The 21,660-nt window shown below is 44.1% G+C and overlaps 3 protein-coding genes across 3 annotated transcripts; all 3 read right to left on the bottom strand.

Annotated features, from left to right (window-relative positions):
• Positions 1-227: 227 nt before the first annotated feature.
• On the bottom strand, positions 228-5,590 carry LOC100846576 (protein root UVB sensitive 3). Its single transcript, XM_003561844.4, has 14 exons — positions 4,994-5,590; positions 4,689-4,748; positions 4,555-4,593; positions 4,393-4,455; positions 3,986-4,042; positions 3,756-3,819; positions 3,303-3,386; positions 3,126-3,208; positions 2,907-3,036; positions 2,076-2,168; positions 1,631-1,769; positions 1,507-1,544; positions 1,242-1,429; positions 228-758 (listed from the first exon to the last, which is right to left on the bottom strand). The coding sequence occupies exons 1-14, from the start codon at positions 5,213-5,215 to the stop codon at positions 660-662; spliced, it is 1,359 nt and encodes a 452-aa protein (XP_003561892.1). The 5' UTR covers positions 5,216-5,590; the 3' UTR covers positions 228-659.
• A 1,641-nt stretch (positions 5,591-7,231) lies between these two features.
• On the bottom strand, positions 7,232-10,894 carry LOC100835357 (replication protein A 70 kDa DNA-binding subunit A-like). Its single transcript, XM_003558453.4, is given in 2 exon segments — positions 7,232-9,204; positions 10,343-10,894. Coding segments are annotated over 2 exon segments (1,938 nt in total). The 5' UTR covers positions 10,597-10,894; the 3' UTR covers positions 7,232-7,520.
• Positions 10,895-11,221: 327 nt separating this feature from the next.
• On the bottom strand, positions 11,222-14,905 carry LOC100846272 (mitochondrial substrate carrier family protein E). The gene is made up of 9 exons (XM_003561843.4): positions 14,659-14,905; positions 13,960-14,075; positions 13,789-13,846; positions 13,497-13,646; positions 13,026-13,236; positions 12,615-12,660; positions 12,214-12,334; positions 12,031-12,103; positions 11,222-11,790 (listed from the first exon to the last, which is right to left on the bottom strand). The coding sequence occupies exons 1-9, from the start codon at positions 14,762-14,764 to the stop codon at positions 11,604-11,606; spliced, it is 1,068 nt and encodes a 355-aa protein (XP_003561891.1). The 5' UTR covers positions 14,765-14,905; the 3' UTR covers positions 11,222-11,603.
• Between the last annotated feature and the right edge of the window lie 6,755 nt (positions 14,906-21,660).

Here is a 21,660-nt window from a genome sequence, read left to right as displayed (position 1 = left end):
TTAAATTAACAGCACTGGTAACTAAGCAAAAACACATACGCTATAGAATAAGCACTCATGTTGTCCACGTGACAAGAAAATAACAGTTTAGTTAGCACCTGTAATGCACATTGCAGATGTGCAACTTTACACAGCATGGATGTTTTCTTCGCCTATTATCTATCCCTAAAAAAACAAATTAGATGCCACGTGTTGTCAGGTGCGTGTCAGTTCCAACTTGAACAAGATTTGTTCGAATAAAAGGACTTAAAACGAGATTTGGTACATGAAAATTATGTTCCTACCCCCATGGTAATACCAGCAAGTACTCATCGTCGTAGCACACCCTCATATCACACTAAGTTAAGTTTACATGGAGTGCCCATCGGCTGTCATGCATAAGAATGGATTAGTGATCACTGATAGTATAATGTTGTACATGGTATAGCCACAAAAATATGCGAATCTCATGGCATGAACTCACGCTGGACACATAAAATAAAATAGACGCATACTGCCACCAGCAGTACAAAAATCAGACTGGTTGGTATAACCCTCACCAAGCGTTTGTTTGTTTTTCGTCGTGCAATTTGTGCGCGTGTGAGTTCTCACCAAAATTAGTGAGAGATAAGATGCCGAACAGAATGATACCGCTAACTCCAGGCTCCAGCTGCTTCCTCCTACTTGATCTTCTCATCTGAAGAACCGTAAAGCCAGTGTGCCCTCCAAACAATGGAATGCGACAGAAGTCGTTCAGTTGAGTAACCTTCCATTTTCAGCTGTAACAGCGGGGGAATAAGCCATGATATAATAAAATGCATACGCTGCACAAAACTAACCGCAAAAAGAGTAAAACTCAATAGACTATCTGGATATGGCTTTCAAGGCACTGAATTTTGTCATTTAGGTTCCTTCCTACAAACCCTGTATGAGGATGGCTAGAAAAAAAAGTATAGAATGGCATAACTGCAATTCTCGAACTCTACATGGATAGATTCACTCGATGGAATTTTTTTAATATGCGAAGGCAAGCATTGGTCCTTTTCACTAGCTACAGCAGAGGAGAGTATAGTACATCTCCACAAACCTCCCATCAATAATGTACAATGAATTCATCGTTTCCAATCCATTTCTTTCAACTGGCTCAGCCGGATGTTCCTTTTGAGATTTTAACTTGAGGGAAATTCCACAACTTCTATGTGAATACCAACCCTAACAAATCAACCAGAACATGAACATCGTAGGATATTTATTTATTTTACCTTGGAGATGAAAATGTTGTACTTGTCATCCATCCATTGGTGAGCTTCCGCATGGCAAGATTTGCTCTTCCGTGTCAGACGTGCTAACACAAGTCCATGTACAAATGACTTCAAAACATCAGTTGCCGCTGCTTGCTTGTGGATGAAAATATGAACACTGCCTTCCTTATCCAGCAAAAAATAGTTGGCTGAACAAATTTGGGAGGTAAAAGCAAGGTCAGCAGTAATTAATACACTGTCACATTAACCAACAAATGAATCATACCATCTGTATAGTAGGACCTTGTTTTTGAAATCAGTAACCTGTTAAATTTGACAAACATTATGTAAAAATCTCTTTAATCCCCCGAATGACACACACAGAAGCACATTTTATAAGTTAAACTTACATATCAGAGTGCGTAAGCATTGAGGCTTTAGCACCTAAATGTACAAGCTCATGTGGAAGTTTAGTTCTAAGCAATCTCCGCCAGCTTGACCAGAACGGAAGAATATGCTCTTGCTTGGAGACCTGTTGTGGTGTACGAACTAGCAAAGTTCCACCCAAGAAAATTTGACGATTAAATAATGGAATTTCTTGCAGGAAATTTTAGCAGATTCACAAAAATGAAGCACTCAAGGTTATCCTTGAGGCAATAATCATACATGCCACGGACAGATCCACACTGATTGTGCATATGGGAACAAGAAATAAAATCCATAAAAAAGGACAGACTGAAGTAACTATGATTTGCAACATGCAGTATAATACTAAATTATTTAAATGCTAACTGGTACTGCATGGTTACAGCAACTACAAGACAAAAATAGGAAAAAGAAAAGGGATGCACACACCTTCACCATCTTCGAGAAAATACTGCAGCAAGATGGAAGTTCTCTCATAATTTAGTGTAACAAGTGAAAGTGACTGCACTGCCTTGTAATTTGCTGAATTGACACAAATAAAAATAAGAAGAATTTTGTGAATAATAGAAGAGGTTTTCAAATTTCAAGTATATTAATTAAATATATTATCTCAAGCAACACTAGCCTTCACATGAGTCTAAGTAGTAAGTACAAGGTGAGGAAAGAAATATACCAAGGGTTGGCCTAACCATCACATAAAGATTTTATTTTTCGATATTTCTCGTGAAATTAAATTCTACTGGGGTCACAACCGAATAATTAGGATTTAGGACTGAGGGGCCTGATTACAAAGTCTAGTTGCTGTCCTATTGAATATATTCCTATTTCAGATTGACTGAACGGCTGAACCCACTGTAAATCCCATCAACTCATGTAGCGGTGTAGCCAACCATACATTGGATGGCTTATTTCAAATATCTCTGCTATATAATTTCGTTTCCCATGTGGACATTTCTTATATTTTTTTGGGTGCATCCCTCCATAATGGAGCACAACAGAAGACAATTTCTGATGTGTAACAGTTTCAAAAGATATTTGTTTCTCACAGAAAAGATCAACAAAATTTGAAGCCAAACAACTAGATGCATAATGGGAGAAGCTAGGCAGACACTTTCCTCTCACCCTATAGCCCATGGTTTGTTTTCGACAGGGACAGCAGGGTAACCATAGCTACAAATCCTTCAATTATAATTGGTCCTCTTCCAAAAAACAATGCAATAGAAGAATGGATATACCTAAAATAGTACGTAACACACTCACCATACATATGAAATATTGTGAGAGAAAGGAATGAAACCCATACAACCAAATCATGCCCCCTGGTAACATGGGCCAACAACATTCCCAGTCCCATTCCAGACATAGTTGCAAGTGTCTCCTGACTGCCCTCCTGAATTGAGTACAATCCTTTAGCTACATTTCAGCGATAATTGACCATTTAATTGCATGTATAGATTTGTTGAGATTATTCAAAGGTACCTTAGCAGATATATCAGCTGCATTTTTCGCAAGTGCGAAATGCTGCGTTAATGCTGCTCTAGTTGCTCCACTAGCAACACCAGCTATGCATAACAAACAACAAATTGGCTAAGAAAAGAACCATTCTAAAAATTCCGCTTAAAAGGTTATTGAAATTCTACATATAATTTGGCTTACTAAATGACCGAGACAGGCTGCCCAAGCACATTATAACTATCAATGATGAAGGAAACAAAGGGCTTAAGAGATCCATCAACATTCCTGTAAACAACAACAACCTGTGTTACCATACTTTCATATGTATAGGAAAAGCTTGCAATTTGTATTATCCAGATTTCGTATCATATGCACTTTCAGCAAACCAAAATTATCTCATCAGTAAAATACAAGAGAAATAAATACGTCTTACTCCTTACAATCCAAAGTGAGAATAGAAACTTCAAATTTGGTGACTAACAAAGGATAAAAGAGCAGTGGCCAAGTTATTTTTTATTATCATGCGGCCTAACTTGGCAATAATATTATTACATCAGAGGAGAAATGTGGGGCAGGGATAAACAGAACTATAACAAATAATTCAACTGGCAGCACACTAAACATTTCAGTAATTTGATTGCAATTGAACATTACCTAGGTCATTCATGAAGTCTGCAACTAGACGCCACATTTTAGCATTGCTATCAAGGTTAGATCCCTGATAAAAGTAGGACAAAATACAAAATGAGGAATACAGTGTTCATACAAACAATAGACTGACCAAACAAATCATCCGAGAAAATCAAAATTATCTCATCATAAATAAAGTATTTCCAGCAGTAAATGACTGTATCCCCTATTCTAATTACGAAGAAAACTGGTACCTGGTAAAAAGCGAACAATATACCTCCGAGCATACCTGTCAAATCCCTGAGAAACCACTGCCAAAATAGATTTTATTCGGGGGCGAATTAGGAGAAAATGCAAAAATAAATGCGATAGAAGTAGAGAATTGAAAAGAGGCAGGCTAGATTGCTTAGTTACTACGAATCAACCAAGAGCTGCCTGGCTTCAATAGTTAATGTACACTGGTATGTTGTTGAAAACAGCAACGCTTACGGCTTACCCCTTAGAATAATGGAGCAGACAGCACAAGGGGCACATAAGGCTCCAATAATCTCAGTAAAAAAATCTTATATGCACATAATCATGTCCTAACTCCTAGGGAACAGTGTAATCTCAAGCATAATAAGTAAATCATAATAAATGGAAATTGGTGGAGGAAATTTACCTGAAAAGTGGCTCCTATGACCGTGGCAGATTTCTCACCTACACCAATGGCACTCAAAAGAGCCTGAAGCAAGTTCAGGTGGCGTTCCATTTAGACCAGCAAAATGAACATAAGATAGAAACACTAAACAAAGATGACTGAAGATAGCACTACAAAGCTTACTTGCGTTGACAACATCGCACGGATGTATGTTGAGAGCCCCTACAGCAAAGCAGCCATGGATAATAACCAAGAACAAAGTAGTTTTTCGGTTCAAAAAGATTGGAAGCAGATTTTTGCAACAAAAAGGATTTTACCTGCAAGGTATCCCACATCTGGAACGGGACGTAATCCGGGGTAACGCTACCAGGAAATCCCTGCAAATCGAAGCCAAGTGAAACGACGAATAAGACCCACACCAGAATCAAAATCCAAAGCCACCAGCTTAATCATACAATTCATAGCTGTGACGGCTGTCATTGACATGAAGAGAGAACGATTACTAGGATAAGCACAAGTAGGCTTCTAGTGGGGGCTGGTAGGGCATTGGTCACACGCTCAAAGTGCTGTCATATAATTCCGGTGAGAGTTGAGAGCATCGGCCGGGCTCGGACTCACTCACCTCGGGCACGAAGGCGCCGAGCACGCGGCCGCCGATCCGGCCCCACCGGCTGCCGTACCTGTTGGAGATGAGCGAGGTGGGAGAGGCGGTGAGGACGGCGGTGCGGGAGAGCACGGAGCCGGAGCTGCCGCTCCACTCCTCGACCGTCACCCACGCCCCCGCGGCAGGCTCGCGCTCGCGCTCGCGCTGCCCACCCAGGGACGGGGAGGATTCGATGTCCATCCCGTCGCACGAGCGCGCCCGCCCGTGGAGTCAAGTCGAACCTCGTGGCAAGCGGCGGTGCCGGTGCGCGCGCGACGCGCCGAGCACTAAGCAGCGCGCGGCTGCGGCGCCGGCGAGCCGGCAGCTACACTAGGCGGATGGTGATGGCGGCTGACACGGAAGAGCCTCCCGACTTGTTCCGGCGGCAAAGCAGCACTGGAGACTGGGAGCGGATTTGAGTCGTGCCGAGGTGGTGGAGTTGACTCGGATCCCTCGCCCCGCTGCTGCGTCTGGCTCTGGCGCCTGGCGGGCGATCAGCGGCAGATTTGGATCGTGTCGCGGCACGTTCGATTTGGGTGCCACGGGACGAGGCGCTCTACTAATCCAGACCAGACCTTCAGGGCGTTCAGTTCAGGTTGGTCCGTGGCGTCAAGGACATCCAAAACTGAACCACACTGGACGACAGGACGAGTGGACGGTCCCGGAAAATGTATGAAAACGCAAGCATACTGAGGTTTTGCGCAAGAGTTTCAGAAGCCCGATGCCTAGTCGGCGTTTGCAGAACAGGAATATTGTCAAATGTGGCGTGGATTTGAATATTGTAGTACGTACCAAAATGCAGCCGAAGTTCAGAATCGGACAATCAAAATGAACTCTATATTTTCTTCCTCGAAAAAAAAATAAACTCTATTTTGCAACCAAAAGTAGAACTACATCGGTACAATGTTGGTCAAACAAACCGGCACCATTGGTTCAATCCAGATCTCCGTTTCTTCAATAAGTTCAATGTACACACACGAATCATCGGAACAATGTTGGTCAATCAAACCGGCAACGCCTACCCATTCTGATGATGCGCAGACAGCTCCAGGGCCATATAAGGCTCCAATAATCTCAGTAACTTTTTGGATGAGCACACAAGAAGTTTTTTGGAGGCCCTTGTCCTCATTAAGCCTAGCATTTAGTGGGCAGGTATTTACCTTATCAACTAGCAAATCCATAAGGGTTCTATTTGATTAGGCTTGATTAGGCACATGAATCAGACTGAATTGACTATTTGTCAGGCTACTGTTCTCCTATTCTATCAAATCTATGAAGCAGGACAATGATTTTGCAATAAGATCCAATATAATCATTGGATGATAAGCTCCTTCGAAAAGCAATTTTCCCATGTTGTCCTAGCTCCTCTGAAACAGTGTAATCTGAAGCATAATATGTAAATATAAATGGAGATTGGTGGATGAAATTTACCTGAAAAGTGGCACCTATGTCCATGGCAGATTTCTCACCTACGCCAATCATGCTTAAGAGTCCAAGTGGTGTCCCATCTAGACCAGTAAAACAAGCATAAGACAAAAACACTAACCTAAGATGAATGAAGACGGTACTGCAAGGCTTAGTCGCGTCGACAACATTGCACAGATGGATGTCGAGAACCCATATAACAAACCTTGCTGCTCTGCTCTGAGACTACACTATTGAAATCAAGTTCTCACGGCAGGTCTTGCGCAGGGGAAAGGCTCAGGGTTCCAGTGATCCATGTGATGTCCTGCATGCCGTTTAGACGAAAACTGCCTGGAGATACAGAGATAGATATGGCTTCTGGATGGTGAACACTAAATATTGTTGCGACAAAGTTGTGATCGTGTTCTCTACATGCAATGTAAATAATCTCTATGCTTCAGATGAAGTGAAATGTGCCTTTTCACCTGGTTTCTCCTACCTATAGATTTTATTGGTCTGCACAGCTGCAGCCTGTAGTTAGATATACCCATAGACCCTTGTCATATGTACATGGTGAATTGATGTCATGAAACAAGGTCATAGATGGTTAGGTGCACATTAGTGCCAAATGAAAGAGAGTGTAGAATTGATTAGTACAGTGTATCAAGCTGGAAAGAGCGATACAACACTGCAAAAATTACAAATGTATAATTAATCCATGTCCTTTGATGGAACAACAGAGACGCATGTTTTGGTTCCATGGGGTAGCATCAAAGTAATAGTCACTGAAGAGTTAAGTCTGCAAACTGTGACTTCCAGAGAAACTTCAACTGCATTGATTGGTTAAAAAAGAGGGAGTCCATAATCCGAGACATCAACATCTTTTAATAGCGACACCTGAATTGCTTAATTAAAATTTAACATGGAAGCCTATATAGGCCGAGACATTGACATGCTTTTAAGAGTAGTAGGCAAATAAAAAACATATCACTATGAACTGCATAAATCACTTAATATGGTACTCCTAACTAAACCTTTGGCCACGCGAGCAGGAAAATTGGTTATGGACGCCACGACACCTCGTGGGAGTGAAACTCTCTATTTAATAAAATGTGGTCGACCTTGAAATCGAATCGAGCAGATATTTACTTTCTCCTGCAGGATCAAACCTCTCCACTTTGACCAAGGTGTTCTTCACTCTCCGCTCATCACCGTACGTTTCTTCTTTGATCTTCAGTCTTAGCAGATACTCCTGGAACAAACATTGGAGCATGGTCTCTGCAAAACGAGGATCCTCCTCCTCTTTGAATCTGTTGAGATCTTGCGCCGAGCAACCAAGTAAATCTTGCCCAGACTCCTGAAATGCCGTCACCCAAGTTGTTCCTGAGTGGTCTTGAATCTGTAGCTGCAGAAGATATCTGTAGTCACACTCTGTAAACTCTCTGTTACATTTGTCACAGAACCACAAGCCAGAGGTCCCCTTTGTCACTTTCTTATTGCATTGCCTGTCGCCTTCCTTGTTAGGGCAAGCTGTATAGCAGAAGTTTTCGTTCTTGAAGAATATAATGGAGGCCTTCACCGTAACCCAATCCGGTTTATCCCCCATTCCAAGACCTTCATCCTTGATTTGAGCTATGGTCATTCGGATATCGTTCCTTGATGCTGCAGGAATGACATCCGTGGATATGGACTGAGTGGAAGCATCCCTTCCTCCACTGTCAAACCATTGCCTGAGACTATGAGCTTCAGCAATATCAGGGTCTATGAGGAGTTGAGAGGAAGAAATTGTGCCCACGGACTTGCCACCGAAATCATTTACTCTTCCTGTTTTGACAGCGAGCACAGGGAAGCCCCCGCATTCAACAATTTCTTGCAGCTGTGAGCCTTCTCTGTTGCAAAATTCACCCCAAATGGTTACATCAACACTTCGACCGGACATATCCTTCAGGTTAATAACTCTTTTCTGAGTTTCCATGCCATTTTTCTTTTGTAATGTGGTGCAAGGACTGACAGAGATAACAACACCTATGATATCGAGGATTGCAGTGTTCGCAGTATCCTCAACTTCACTGATCGGTCTGAAGTTAAACCGCTGGGAGGGAATGGAGCTGTTCTCATCAAGACAAAGATCCACTGATGATCCATTGTCCAAAGTAATCTCCCACTAATTGTTCAGATGGTTATAGTTCTTCTGTGCAGGTTTCAAGTTTCCTCTTGATACCACATAGACCTTACCAACTTCCACAACTTCATAGAAGCGATCAAGAAGTGCATTGAAACATGTCACCCGTATCTCACCACCATCAGAATCAAGTAGGTCAAAGCTGAACACTTTTCCTTCACCTTTTGCATTGTGGTACCGGCGGATGTCTCCCTTGGCAGTAACTCTACCCTTGATAGCCCAGCGGCCCTGATAAGGATTTAAAGTAGATATGGGGATTATTCTAGCAGGGGCTTCATTTTTCGCAATTGCTCCATGGTTTTTGTAACTGGGTGCAGGGCGATAGGATGGTTGCGCAGTTGGTTGGAAGGCCGGAGTTTGGCCACTGAGCCTGGTGGGTGTGTTCAAAGTGTTTGCTGCCATTGAAGGTTGGAAGACTGGAACATTTCCATTGGGCCTTGTGAGATTTGGGTTTCCTGCCGTCAAACCATACTGACGTGTTCCATTAAACTGCTCCACTCTCAGGTGGTTTTGGTTAGAAGATACAGTTTCTGAAGTAATCGTTGGATTCCCAATGATGGCACACTCCGCACGAAGAACTGTCATGTTCAGAACAACAACAATCCTACAGATATTCAACCAATCAGCTCAACAGCAAGAAATAATTCCAACTACCCTCAAAACTAAAGGGCAACTTTACATTTGCATCAGTTACTTGAACATATGACAACTGAACTTGAATCACTGCACATGCTGATTAACAAAACTATGTTTCAATATTTTTTATTGACAAACATATCACAAAAGGAACAATAAAAAAAGAATTCAAGCAGCAGCTAAAAATTGGTAAAACATGACAACTTGTACCATCAAGTATGCTTCTGAACCAAATGGGTACAGGTGAAAGTTGCAAACGACTAAATTATTCAATCAGATGAAGACACCTGAATCTGTGAGCATGACTCCAGAGTACGATGTACACTACAGTAATTAAATCACCCTTCACGATGCATCCTATCAATAACAAAGAACCTAACTGGTTCAGAGCATGATGATCAGTCAACTATATATAGCAAAAAAATTGCTAGATACCTAAATAAAGGTTCCAAACCAAATGACATACTTTGTCTAATCATCAAAATGGCCGTAGTACCAGTTCTGTTTCTGGGTTTATTCCCAGTCTGAAAATTATCCCAGTCTTATCTCGAGTATTTTATGAAATCAAGGTAGGGACCAAATGGCGTTAGTACCATTTAACTAGCCAGAAAAAATGAGCACCAGCTGCAAAGGGCCACAGCCAGATCTATGACTTTGTTACCATTACGAGTAGCACAAATATAATCCAATGAACTAACTGTTAGCAAACACCTGTATGGCAATTGGCAACCCACAACACAACCTAATCACCCCCTGATTGGTAATTCAAATGATTTCACAAGCAGGTCAGTGGAACTATTCGACCGCTCACTGGTTAAACTGTTATCCTGAGGAGAGAGAGCGAAGAAAACTAATGGAAAGTATCATTCTAAAGCGAGACCCCCACCAACTCGTATGAGTGGTAACTCAATGGAATGCAACTCGTAACCACTCATAGTCTCGTACTCATCCAAACACAAGCCGCAACCACTCATGTCAGACTCCGCACAGGCACGAACCCTAACCGAAACCGCCCAAATCGCAGACGCAAGCAATCAATCAAACATCGCAGACGCAAGCAAGCAATCAATCAAACATCGTGGAGCACAGGGGAGGCAGAAGCAAACCTTCTGGACGGGTCGCTGAGGACGTAATCGTCGAGCTGCACGATGCTGCCGCACCGAACGACGCCGGAGCGCGGGAGGTCGCCGAGCCGCTCGGCGAGCATCGCGGAGCAGGAGGTGAGGCCGTCGGATACACAGGCGCGCCACCTGTCTCCGTTGGCGCGGCGCAGGTCGACGACCTGTACGACCGGCCTGAGGTTCGTGCCCCCCGCCAGCACCGCCGCCACGGCGTTCGGGGTCAGCCTCGCCGACGCCATCGCCTCGCGGTGCCCCCTAGGCCAGGATCCACGGAGAATCTCGCCTCAGCGATTGGATGGAGGCTTGGGAAGCAAACTGTGGTGCGGATTTAAATTCTGAGAAAGTTTCGGAGGCCCTCGGAAATGGGGTCGGAAATCGGAGCGGGAGGCGGTTGGTCGACTCGATTGCGTCAGGGCTGGCGCTCCCCGTTCTGTGTCTGCACAGCGCGCGCTAGTCGGAAGAGCCACACCAGCCGCGCTAGTCGGCAAGTTCGGTTTGGGTTGGCTCCACGGACACTGCCAGTGTTCGTGCAGGTCTCACAAAATGTATGCAACGAATGAAATAGTTGAACACAAGAGCTTCTGTATAAGAGCTTTAGAAGCCAAAATGTCTCAAAAGTATCCGCAGTTGCAAGTTTGTAACTGCATTTACAGCTCATTTGACACCCATCATTTGGATCTAAAATTCTGGAATTCATTTTGAATTCTAAAAACGAACTCGTTTGGTTGGTACGGAATTGGCCACAAGAATTCAATCTCAAATTTCATAGAATTGCACTGTAACTAACTTCAGTTTCTCTCTAAAAGTCATCATTTCTCTGAAATTGACTCTCGCTCTACAAATGCATGTGGTAGACAAACACGATTTTTGAACTAGAAATTCAAATTCAACCAAATGAGATCCTATCAACCAACGATGGTTGCCAAACGGGCTGTTAGAACCTTAGATGGTTAGATGGGACAAAAATGGTAGGAGCTACAAATGGAACTGATACAGCAGCTAGCACCAAGGTGGGTTAAGAAAGTAAGATCTGCCCGAGAATACAGATTTCTAACTCCATAAAAAATATGGTCAGTTTCTTTCTTTCCTCCTTCTACGTGCAAATGTTTCTGCATTTCTACCTCTACATTGGTGAAACGAACTTGTCTGCCGCACGAACCAAAAATTCCTCCGGGTCAATTCTCTCTTCCACAGAAAATAAGTTTAATCTACTTCGTCCACCTCTGATTCGTATCCAATTGACATGTCAGGTTTGTTCACAGGCATCTGAATCGATCTTCTCATTGAAATGCTCCCTTAGGAACTCCACTGCCATGAACGTGAATGCAGATGCAGGTATGTACCATATTATTCTGGGGATACTTCCCTTGAATAAGCCATCTACTCCCTCAGAAGCCCATGTCTTTTTAATAGCATCCAGCCATCCATTGTACCTGATTACACAAGAAAACAATTTGGTACATTAGCACAGAGATCACGTATTATTCAAAAAAGAAATCGTGTATATTATCAAACAGGAAATGTGTCTGTGAGACTGATATTCATGGAAAGAGTATGCTTGGATTTCTTAGTTTTCGGCGAGACAGGGAGGAAAATATCAACGTTCATCTTATGAATGTCAAACTGGGCTAGCAGAAAAGGCGGTCAATCACACAATCAGATTTGCCTTATACCTAGTTGTTGATCCTTGTACTTGCAGTCTTGTCTTGATCACATCCAAGGGGGTTGTCAAGTATGCACTAAAACCTGCAAAACACATTGGAAAAGAGTAGTAAATAAACAGGTAAACACTCCCAGATTCCTGAGAAATATGATTACCAGTATATGATTTATTAAATATACTAGAGCCAACCTACCGCCTGCCAATCCTCCTAGAAGAAGTCCTTCGAAGGAATTGCTGACTTGTAAATCACTGTCTGGCAGATACTTCCTCTTCCCATAGTAGGTCAGTTCTTTCATTGCTTCATAGAAAGTTACCTAGAGAGGCCAATGTTCATGTTAAAATGATTGAAACAAATATCTTAAACTGTCTGCACCATGCAAGCAAGTAAACATTTTTAACTGTACAGATATAGCTTGAAGTGATACTGTCAGACTAAACAAATATCAGCAAAACATATGAGAAGATCAAACCGTACCTTACTCCCTACTGACCATAGGAGTTGGATCAAACATCAAATCACTAAAATTTCTTCTAAGAGAACAGGATTGCTAAAATTGCAACAATGATAAAAGCATAAGCTGAATTCTCACTTACCATTAGACCAGCAAAAGGGACATCCCTGGCAAGTGTAGACCCATACCTGCGAGAAAGAATAGATTGCATTAGTTGAAGGCTTGAAGCAAAACTGAAATCATGTGAGGAATAATACTCTTTTTCACACAAAAATTAACCAGGATTATTCCATCAACAACCATACATTCATGCATCCAGGAATGTGCACATGAAGAAACAAATTTCTTGTGGTAGCTTGTAAAATAGATAACCTATTTGTATCATGATATTCAAGCAGAAATAGTATGCTACTTGGATGTGGATTTAGCATGAAGAATTTAAACTATTGAGTCTTCTTTGTCGAGAAAACTATATGTTCTCTTTTATAGTGTCAATGATAGGCAGAAAGACGCTATTCATAATGATAGGCATGCTAGCAGTCAATGCAATTACCCTGCATAAAGTCCCTTCAAACCGTGATCTTTCCAGATAGAACAACCAGCATGGAACATTCCTTTATAGTATCCATACATCTGAGTCCCAGGAGATTGAGAAACACTTCCTTTTGTCGCATTTAATGCCCAGGATTTGCTGGAGCCTTGGATTTGCATTCGTTGTTTCATGACTTCACAGGGCACATAGATAAAAGATCCAAGTGTATCCCCTGGAACAAGGAACAAAGAAAATGTGGTATCAAGGAAGCAGCATTAAGAAACTTTTGAGATGCTAGTATTCCGATATAGAGGCATACATTGCACGTGCGTGCAGCATGTATAAAAACAACTGCTTATAAATCCTAGTGACATGCTTATAAAACCTAGTATAAATTTCAAATAGCATCGTAAAGATTTTATGGAATGTAAATAGCAGCAGACATATGTTCAGGAAAAAAAATACAGTAGACATAAGAAAACATTTTCTCACCAATTCCTCCAGCAATGAAGTGAGACCAATGACCACTTAGATTAGGATTGGCATTCTCCAGCCATGTCTTAGTTGATTCAATAACACCAAAATATGTTGCACCTGTAGCAAGTGAACCAGTAACACCTGGACTGATTCCTCTGTAAAAACCTGTAGACAGGTCAAGAATGCAAGTTCAATCATTTGGCCGTTCTCAACCTCAGGGCTCAGACGCTACAAGGTTTTATCTGGCTTTCACAAAGCTCTCCAGGTTTTCCTCCTTTTGCATAATAAAAGGCAGAGAGGGACTAACCTCTCAGACCATCAGAAGCCCAAACTGTCCTGACCATCTGAAAAATATTCTTCTGAGCCTGTCCAGAACAGTCAAAGAAAGATAAGGCCCCCATGTGTCAGAATCATGCATTATAAGAAGAAACTTTACAGTTCACACCCTAAAGTGGAAGTTTTAGGAACATTCTCATACCTTAGCCCCTGTCATTATAGCTTGACTCTGAAGCCTTGTTTTCAGAGTGTCAACTGGATGCATCATGCCTTCTCCAAATGCGCCTGCAATTGCTCCCCAAGCAAATTCCCTCCATACTGCAGCATAAATTCTATCTCAGCAATAATGGGAAATATTGTTTTTCCTCAGTTGCAGTAAAACATTACAAATAATCAGTCTGCCGGTAGAAGGTAAATTTCAGTGAAAATGAACCATCATGAAAACCTGCATCTTATTATAGTTATAGTGAAATAGCTAATCCATTCCCAAAATGCCAGACAATTCATGGGCTTCATGAGGGGGTTAAGAAGATATGATTCACCAATTACCATGACGGGATCTAAATAAAGAAGTTTGTTATGTTGCTCGTTGGAGCATGTGATTGCATAAATTTTACCAATGCGAGGCAGATGAACAAATAACCTTCCATTGCATAGAAAAAAGGTAAAAACCCTCTACTGCAGGAAACAAACCAGAGACGGTTCATATCATTAGTCAGGTCGAAATCATACGCCAACAAATCTCAACCTCACGTTAATGAGAGCCACCTCTATCTCCATTCTCATACCCAATTTCGTGGCTGAAGCTAATACCTAAGATCCGAAGTTCTGAAGACAAGAGGTGACAGCGCAAGCTAGCGATTGTATGTTAGCGTGCGGTGAAACGAGAGAGAGCACCCACCGAAGAAGTTGGTAAGGTTCGGAGACGGCGATTGGGGGCTCGGGCTCCGGACGCCAGCCACGGCGGCGGCCGCGGCGGAAGGGGAAGAGGGCGGGGACGCCGCCATGGGTCCCGTGCCGATGCGATGCTGCGGCTCCTTGGGACTTGGGCGCCTTGGCGCGGGGTTTAGGGTTTTTCACGGCGCGCCATGGATGCTACCTGGTCCGTTTGGTTCGGTGCGGGCTGGGTGGGGGTGGCTCGCGCCGCGGTGCGGCTCTGGCCGACTCACCGTGGAGCGGTGGAGGTCGTCAAAGCGGGCCGAGCGTGAGCCGTTCGATCCAAATCCCTCGGCGCGGACGAGGAGATTTCGCGAGAATATTCTACTGTATCTACTAACTTCGCCTATACTGATCTGTATGTCAAAATATTAATACAGATCTAATAAATGAGATAAGAGAACAACGTTAAATCTTAGGCCAGTCAATAGTCCACTACGTACCGTGTCTCAAAGGTGCGTTCGGTTAGCTTTGCTTTTCTACTTTTGCTGTAAAAAGCAAATAAAAGCTAACCATCTATTTTTGAAAGCAAAACAACCCAAGCAACTTGATGGAAAAAACCCACCATGCCATTGATAAGTGACACTACCGATTCGGGTTTTTTTCCCGGCTCCTTATATTCTTTCTCTCGCACCCTTCTGCAGTCCTGCCTGCACTCCCCATCCCAGCTCCGTCATGTCGTCACCTCCAGCCCGTGCCCCGATCCGGGGGAGCGCGGCCGGTCGCCTGCTCGAGTGGCATGTGCTGCCTCTGCCCGCCCGCACGCGCATCCCTAGCCCGGTTCCATGTGTGTCCCCGGCCCGCCCCGCCCCGCGACCTCTCGAGTGCCCTTCGCCACCACATGGAGGTGCAGGAACACGGACATCGTTGTTTGTGTTCCTCTGTGCCTCCACACGAGGAGTCGAGTTCCTCGCCGCTGCTCAAAGGTCGCCCGAGACAGAGCCGGTGAAGTGGCCATTGCATCGGCGGTGGCCGTGGTCCTCCTTTTCGTACCCAACCCGGGCCATGGAGGCTGGCGTCCGTGGTGCAACTGGGTTGGTGGGAAGGGGGGCATCGGCAACGGAGTGGTAGGGGAAGCCGAAGAGAAAGCAAAGTGAAAAGGCAAGTAGAACCAAACAAACTTATGCTTTTTCTAAGCACAAGGAAGCTAGCAAAGCTGCTTTTCGAAAGCAAAAATGGCAAAGCTGCCTTTCTCAAAAGCAAAGCAGAACCAAACGGACCCTAAGTATGTCATCTATACCAGTCTAATGCAACACCCTAAGAAAGAGAAGAGTATGGTATCTTTATCTGCATACATCTCTTAGGGCCAAGTTCAAGAAAACCCGTAATTTTTCTCTTGCAAAACGTATTAAATGAGAGATTGTTCAGGTACAACACAAAGATACAAATCAAACACCGGAGGAGTTGTGACTGAACATGTATACAGTACATTGGGATTGCTCTTATGTGAAGATAAGATTCTTAGCACATAACTCAACATAAGGTTATGCATGTTTCTTCCTTCTCAAATGCTCACACTGTACCACATCGATCATACCAGTGGATACACCATGTACCATCGATTTAGAAATGTATTCGTTTCTGCAGACATGGGTACATTATAGACTCGGCCAACAGGATAAGAGGTGTGATAAGAGATCGAAAGGAAAAGGTGGACTATGCTAACAAAACAAAAAGATGAAGAGATATGAGAAAGACAAGACACACTTTGACATTACACCACATCTAAAAGAAGAAAGTTAAGAGAAAAGAGAGACAAAAAGTGACAAGACATCACAACTAAAGAAAAAAAATATAAAAGAGAAGATAAATAAGACATAAATATGAGAGGACATCACATCTAAAACAAAGGACGACGAGACACAAAGATGATCACACCGCATATAAAGATGACCGACAAGATTTAGATGTGACATAAAGATGTCAAGACATCCATCAACAAACAACCAAAGAATATGAATCGTGCAAATATGAAATCAAATCTGGCCGTGTTGACAGCCAACACCCTTTGGGTCATAAGTATGCATTTAATATGTCTTTGCCAACCTCAACCAAATGTTTCAAAGGTCATTTGTAGGTAACACCGAAGCTGCCATCCTCCATACGCCTATCTGAACCCCATGATCCAAAGAACCTTAATTAAGTGATTTAGATTCAAAGAACCTTAATTAAATGATTTAGGTTCGTTACCATGTGATCTGAGTTCATCATGTACGGTATTTCAGAAAATCCCAAAACAATTTGACAATATAAACAATATGCATCTCAAGTGTCATGGAGTTTTCATGTCAAAAATTGATTGACACACAATGGAAGAAAAGGCTAATGCCAATCTCGCAAAAATTCCAAATACAGTATGGAACAGAAAATATTCATGTGCCATTTAGTACTGTCACGGTTGACCTTTTATTTTTTTACAGATCACATTTTTTTAATTGATCCGTGGATAAATACATGTTGATCTAATACTTATCGTTACTCGAATTCTAAAAACTAATGGTAATCTCGCAAAAAAAAAAAAGAGGAAACGATGACAGGTAACAACAACAAAGGACCCCAGGAAGAAACGCCTATAAATGGAGGAGCGTGGGAGGTACTACGGGACAAGGCAGTAGTCTGTAGACATCCATCGCAGAGCGGCAAGAGGCAAACAACCAGTCAACCACCTCCATCCCGCCGCTGCACACACTCACTCGCTCTGTTAGCTAATTAAACCCGTAACCATGTTGGCCTCGAATGGAGCATCCCCGGCGGTTCCAGCGTCAGGAGGTCAAGGCAGCGCTGCAGCGGCCGGAGGGTCGTCGTCGACATCCCACCGTCCGAGATTCGGGCGAGCCGCCGTGGCCGTGGAGATGACGGAGGAGGCGCGCGCCAGGGAGCAGGCGGAGAAAGCCGAGCTGGAGAAGAACATCGCCAGGACCAAGGAGGAGATCGTCGCGCTGAAGGCGGCGCTGGCGGAGACGGACGCCGCCGGGCCCGGGGAGCCCAAGCCGTAGTTCAATCGCCCGCCGCGCGCGCTTGTCATTTGATCTGGGTGCGCGCTAGCGGTTCGCGTCCGGTAGAATCGGAACAGAGTCTCTTGTTTCGGGGAAACCTGTTGGGGAGTGATCTTATCTAACCATCTGTCTACATTCCTTTTTTTTTTCTCTGGAAGGGATTATCTTCCTGGCTTTTGCTTCGACGCATTCATGCATGCTGTCCATTGATTAACTCATCTCGGCATTCTTGCTGTAGGCGTCCGATAATCTATATATTTTCATAATTTCATCAAAACACCCTTGAGCAGGGAAACTGACGAAAGGTCTTACAGTAAGAAAATTACAGAGGGTTCCTTGCGTCAATATCGGTTTGGAAATCCAAACAGGTTCTACTCACCAGCTCTGTTTTCTTTACGAAAAATAACACACCGGAGCTCAGTAGCCCACACAATACATACTCCTAATCCAAACAATGCTTGGGAATTAACCCAGTTCTGTTTGAGAATTACACACAGTTTGCAATATTCTGGGCTTCTGTCAGAAAAGTCCTGCAGCCAAGGGCGGTCGTCGAGGCAGCAGGTTGGATGCAGCGGGTGGTTGAACTCGTGCCGTGTCCACCATATATCCCACGCAGGCGCTCCAGCGTCTTCACAGCGCCTTTTGACCGAAAAGTGGCCGAGAACGCTCACAGGCTAGGCGCAGAGCCGCAGACGCAGCAAAGCCGCCTCCTTTACATTCTGACCATTGCACCGGCAATGCCCAAGGAGGCAACGACGACACAAACTGCACTGTGTTCGAGAGTAAAACGTCTGCGGTGCAGATATTCTCGCATCTTTGATCGACGGCGTCGTTCAACCTGACAGAGATTGCTCTCAGATTATGGGTTCGTAAGTCGGAGGCCAGCACAGCGGGCTTTGACTTTTGAATTCCGCCCGCGTCTCCATTCGAAACAGAGATTGCTCTCAGGTTATGGGTTCGTGAGTCGTGGTCTTGTGTCTGGTTCCAATGTACTAGCTAAACAGTATTGATATTCGGGAAATTCACTATCCTCCGGCCCGTGGTTCCCCATGTTGAAGTAGAAATTTCCTCAGGTTCAGAGAGAAAAAAGTTTCAGAGAGAGAAATAGAGTATGACACGAGGAATGGTCAACGGTTTCACGGTTTGTCTTGTGGAGTACAAGGGATGGCTATTTTTTTTAAATAATATGATTTTTTTAATATTTTTGAAAATAATATGCAGTTTAATTTTTTTTCAAAAATAACACGGCCTCAGCTTGGGCCAGGCCGATTAGATCCAGTCGACCTCGCCCAGGCCGACAGCAGGCTGGCCTCCCAGCCCGCAGGCCGATTAGCTGCAGTCGGCCTAGCCCAAGCCGATTAGGCCCAGTCGGCTTCCGCCAGGCCGACTAGCTCATTCTGCAGTTACGACAAGTTTTTACATTCCTTGCATGCTTTGCTAGTGGAACCTACTAGCTATAGCTAGAGTAGCTAGGCTAGGCAGGGGGCTGATGCATGCATGCATTCGGTCCACTTTTGCTGGTGAGCGCTGTGCATGCATGGGGTTTCTTATTCACTGTCCTGTCCTGCATAGTCCGTAGCTAGGGTGACAGCGGACATGCACCTACTGCACGCACGGATCGATGCATGCGCTGCGCGGAACTACTATGCGCGTGGTGTGCGGCACCCAGTCGGCCTGGCCTAAGCCGACTGGGCCTAATCGGTTTACACAAGGCCGAATGCAGCTGATCGGTTTGTGAGCTGGGAGGCCGGTCCGCTGTCGGCTAGGGCCTAATCGGCTTGGGCCAGGCCGACTGGAGCTAATCGGCCTAGCCCAAGACGAGGGTGGACTAGTTTTGCAATTTTTCAAAAACATGTATTATTTTTAAAACTGAATAAATAATTCATATTATTTAAAAAAAATTGGGATGCATCCCTGACAATGATACATGGAACCATTTTTTCGGTTTTAATTGCCTGAGATGTGCGGCTCGTGTCTCTTCATAATCAACAATGAGGTTAGTCCAACGTGTGCAAGTATCACCTAGTACTAACTTTGTACTAAATCTATGACACTTTTATTATGGATTGAAGGAAATTATATTTTGCAACTTTAAAATCAATGAGTAGAGCAAGCACTAGTCTAGTCGTCTCTGACACTTATCATGGATTGGAGGAAATAATATTTTGCAACTTTAAAATCAATGAGCAGAGCAAGCACTAGTCTAGTCTTCTGATATTGTTGAGGGGGCGTTGTTCTTGGCTCAGAGGTTCATACCACGTTCTGGAAGTGCAAGAAATTGAAACATCGGCCCTGATTGATATGTATGCATATAATTATTCAGTCTGATAGTGATAGGTTGGTTATTACATTACTCCCTTCGATTCATAATAAGTGACTTTGGAAGACAAGAATTTGCTCTTGTTTGCCATTTTTTATGAACTCTTGTGCAGAGAGCAGTGGTGGGGTGGTCCAACAATAATATTAATCATCAAAATTAATTTTTCCTTCTATTTTGTGAGCTAGTGTTGTTCATATAATCATGAAGGAGCCCAATATCCCAGGATGGTTCAGGGACCACCTTGGCCACCCCTAGATCCGCCACTGGCGGAGAGAGAGAGGCTCGTGAGCTTTGGCAAACAAAAGAAAAACATCGCACACCACGGTACTATGGTCAGCGACACCCACATGAATGATTGTACTACTTGTCAATAATTGCAATTCCCTAAATCTAAATGAGTAGATCCCTCTTAGTTCGTGCGAAAATAAAATAAAAGAGTTCAATGTATTGCAGGTCCTAAAAGTATTGGCGCAGTGTCATCTAGGGCCTAATAGTATGAAATGCAGTTTTGAGTCCTAAAAGTATTTTAAGTGCTGGCGATTCTAAGCACGCCGGAGCAGGTCTGACCTGCCCACGTGTCATGTTAACCCATTTTAACTGGACACGTAGGATTAATAAAGGGGAGTTAAAATTGCATTCTGCCCCTCTATAAATACCCCGGCCTCATCACCTTCGGCACCGCCATCACCATCCCCCCTTCTTCTTCCTCTCCTCAGCGCAGCAGCACCCAGAGTAGCAGTCTGCGCTACTTCCCGGCGGACGGCAACAAGTCCTGCTACACCCTCAAGGTCACCACCTGCACCCGCTACCTCCTTCAGGCCGCCTTCCTCTATGCCAACTTCCTCCACGACCATGGCGGCGGCACCGACGACGGCGTCATCTTCCCGGAGTTCGACCTCTACCTGGGCGCCACCCGCTGGTCCGCCATCGTCATCTACGACAACTTCCGAATCATCACCCGCGAATCCATCGTCCTCACGCCTTCCGACGCCCTCTCCGTCTACCTCTCCAACGCACCACGAGGCAGCCCTTCATCTCCACGCTCGAGCTCCGCCCACTAAAAGACAACCTCTACCACACCCCCGGCACCACCAACGTCTCCACACCGAACCCAATCCACGTTGCCACCAACGAGTGCCCGCCGGAGAAGGTGATGCAGACGGCCGTCGTGGGACCCCTCGGGGAATTCACCTACTGGCCCAACCTCAACGCATTCCCAGGGAACGGCTGGGCCTTCTCCTACCGCCCTGTCTTAATCCTACGTGGCCGGTCAAAATGGGTCAACATGACACATCTGCAGGTCAGACCTGCTCCGGCGTGCTTAGGACCACCGGTGACACACTGAAAGTACTTTTAGGACCAAAAACTGCATTTTCATACTATTAGGATTTAGATGACACCACACCAATACTTGCAGGACCTCCCGTGCATTTAAAATAAATATCTGATGTTGATTTTTTGCAATAAAGAGTTGGATATTTTGTATTGTGGTGGATCATGTAACCTGTTACTAGTCTATGTTACTGTTTCAATAATGGGTAGTAACATATTTGTGATAACGTAGAAGCCTCATTTATTAGCTTTATAGACTCATTGTATCTTGAGAAGTGTGATGTGATGGTAACATATGTAGTTTCCACAACCCTCTCTT

Source organism: Brachypodium distachyon, chromosome 1 (genome assembly GCF_000005505.3).
Source record: "Brachypodium distachyon strain Bd21 chromosome 1, Brachypodium_distachyon_v3.0, whole genome shotgun sequence".
Taxonomy (NCBI): Eukaryota; Viridiplantae; Streptophyta; class Magnoliopsida; order Poales; family Poaceae; genus Brachypodium; species Brachypodium distachyon.
Note: the sequence above shows the minus strand (reverse complement) of the source record. Positions and strands in the feature narration are given on the sequence as shown.

Bases quoted from the DNA above. Each gene is read 5' to 3' on its own strand.
- LOC100846576 (XM_003561844.4), bottom strand. From the start codon at position 5,215: ATGGACATCGAATCCTCCCCGTCCCTGGGTGGGCAGCGCGAGCGCGAG. The intron at 2,169-2,906 runs GTGAGTGTGTTA...GTGTCAATTCAG, and splicing joins CACAATATTTCATATGTATG to CAAATTACAAGGCAGTGCAG. The intron at 1,770-2,075 runs GTGTGTGCATCC...GAACTTTGCTAG, and splicing joins TTTTCTCGAAGATGGTGAAG to TTCGTACACCACAACAGGTC.
- LOC100846272 (XM_003561843.4), bottom strand. From the start codon at position 14,764: ATGGCGGCGTCCCCGCCCTCTTCCCCTTCCGCCGCGGCCGCCGCCGTG. The intron at 13,237-13,496 runs GTGAGAAAATGT...TCCTTGTTCCAG, and splicing joins CTTCATTGCTGGAGGAATTG to GGGATACACTTGGATCTTTT. The intron at 12,335-12,614 runs GTAAGTGAGAAT...TGGCCTCTCTAG, and splicing joins TCCCTTTTGCTGGTCTAATG to GTAACTTTCTATGAAGCAAT.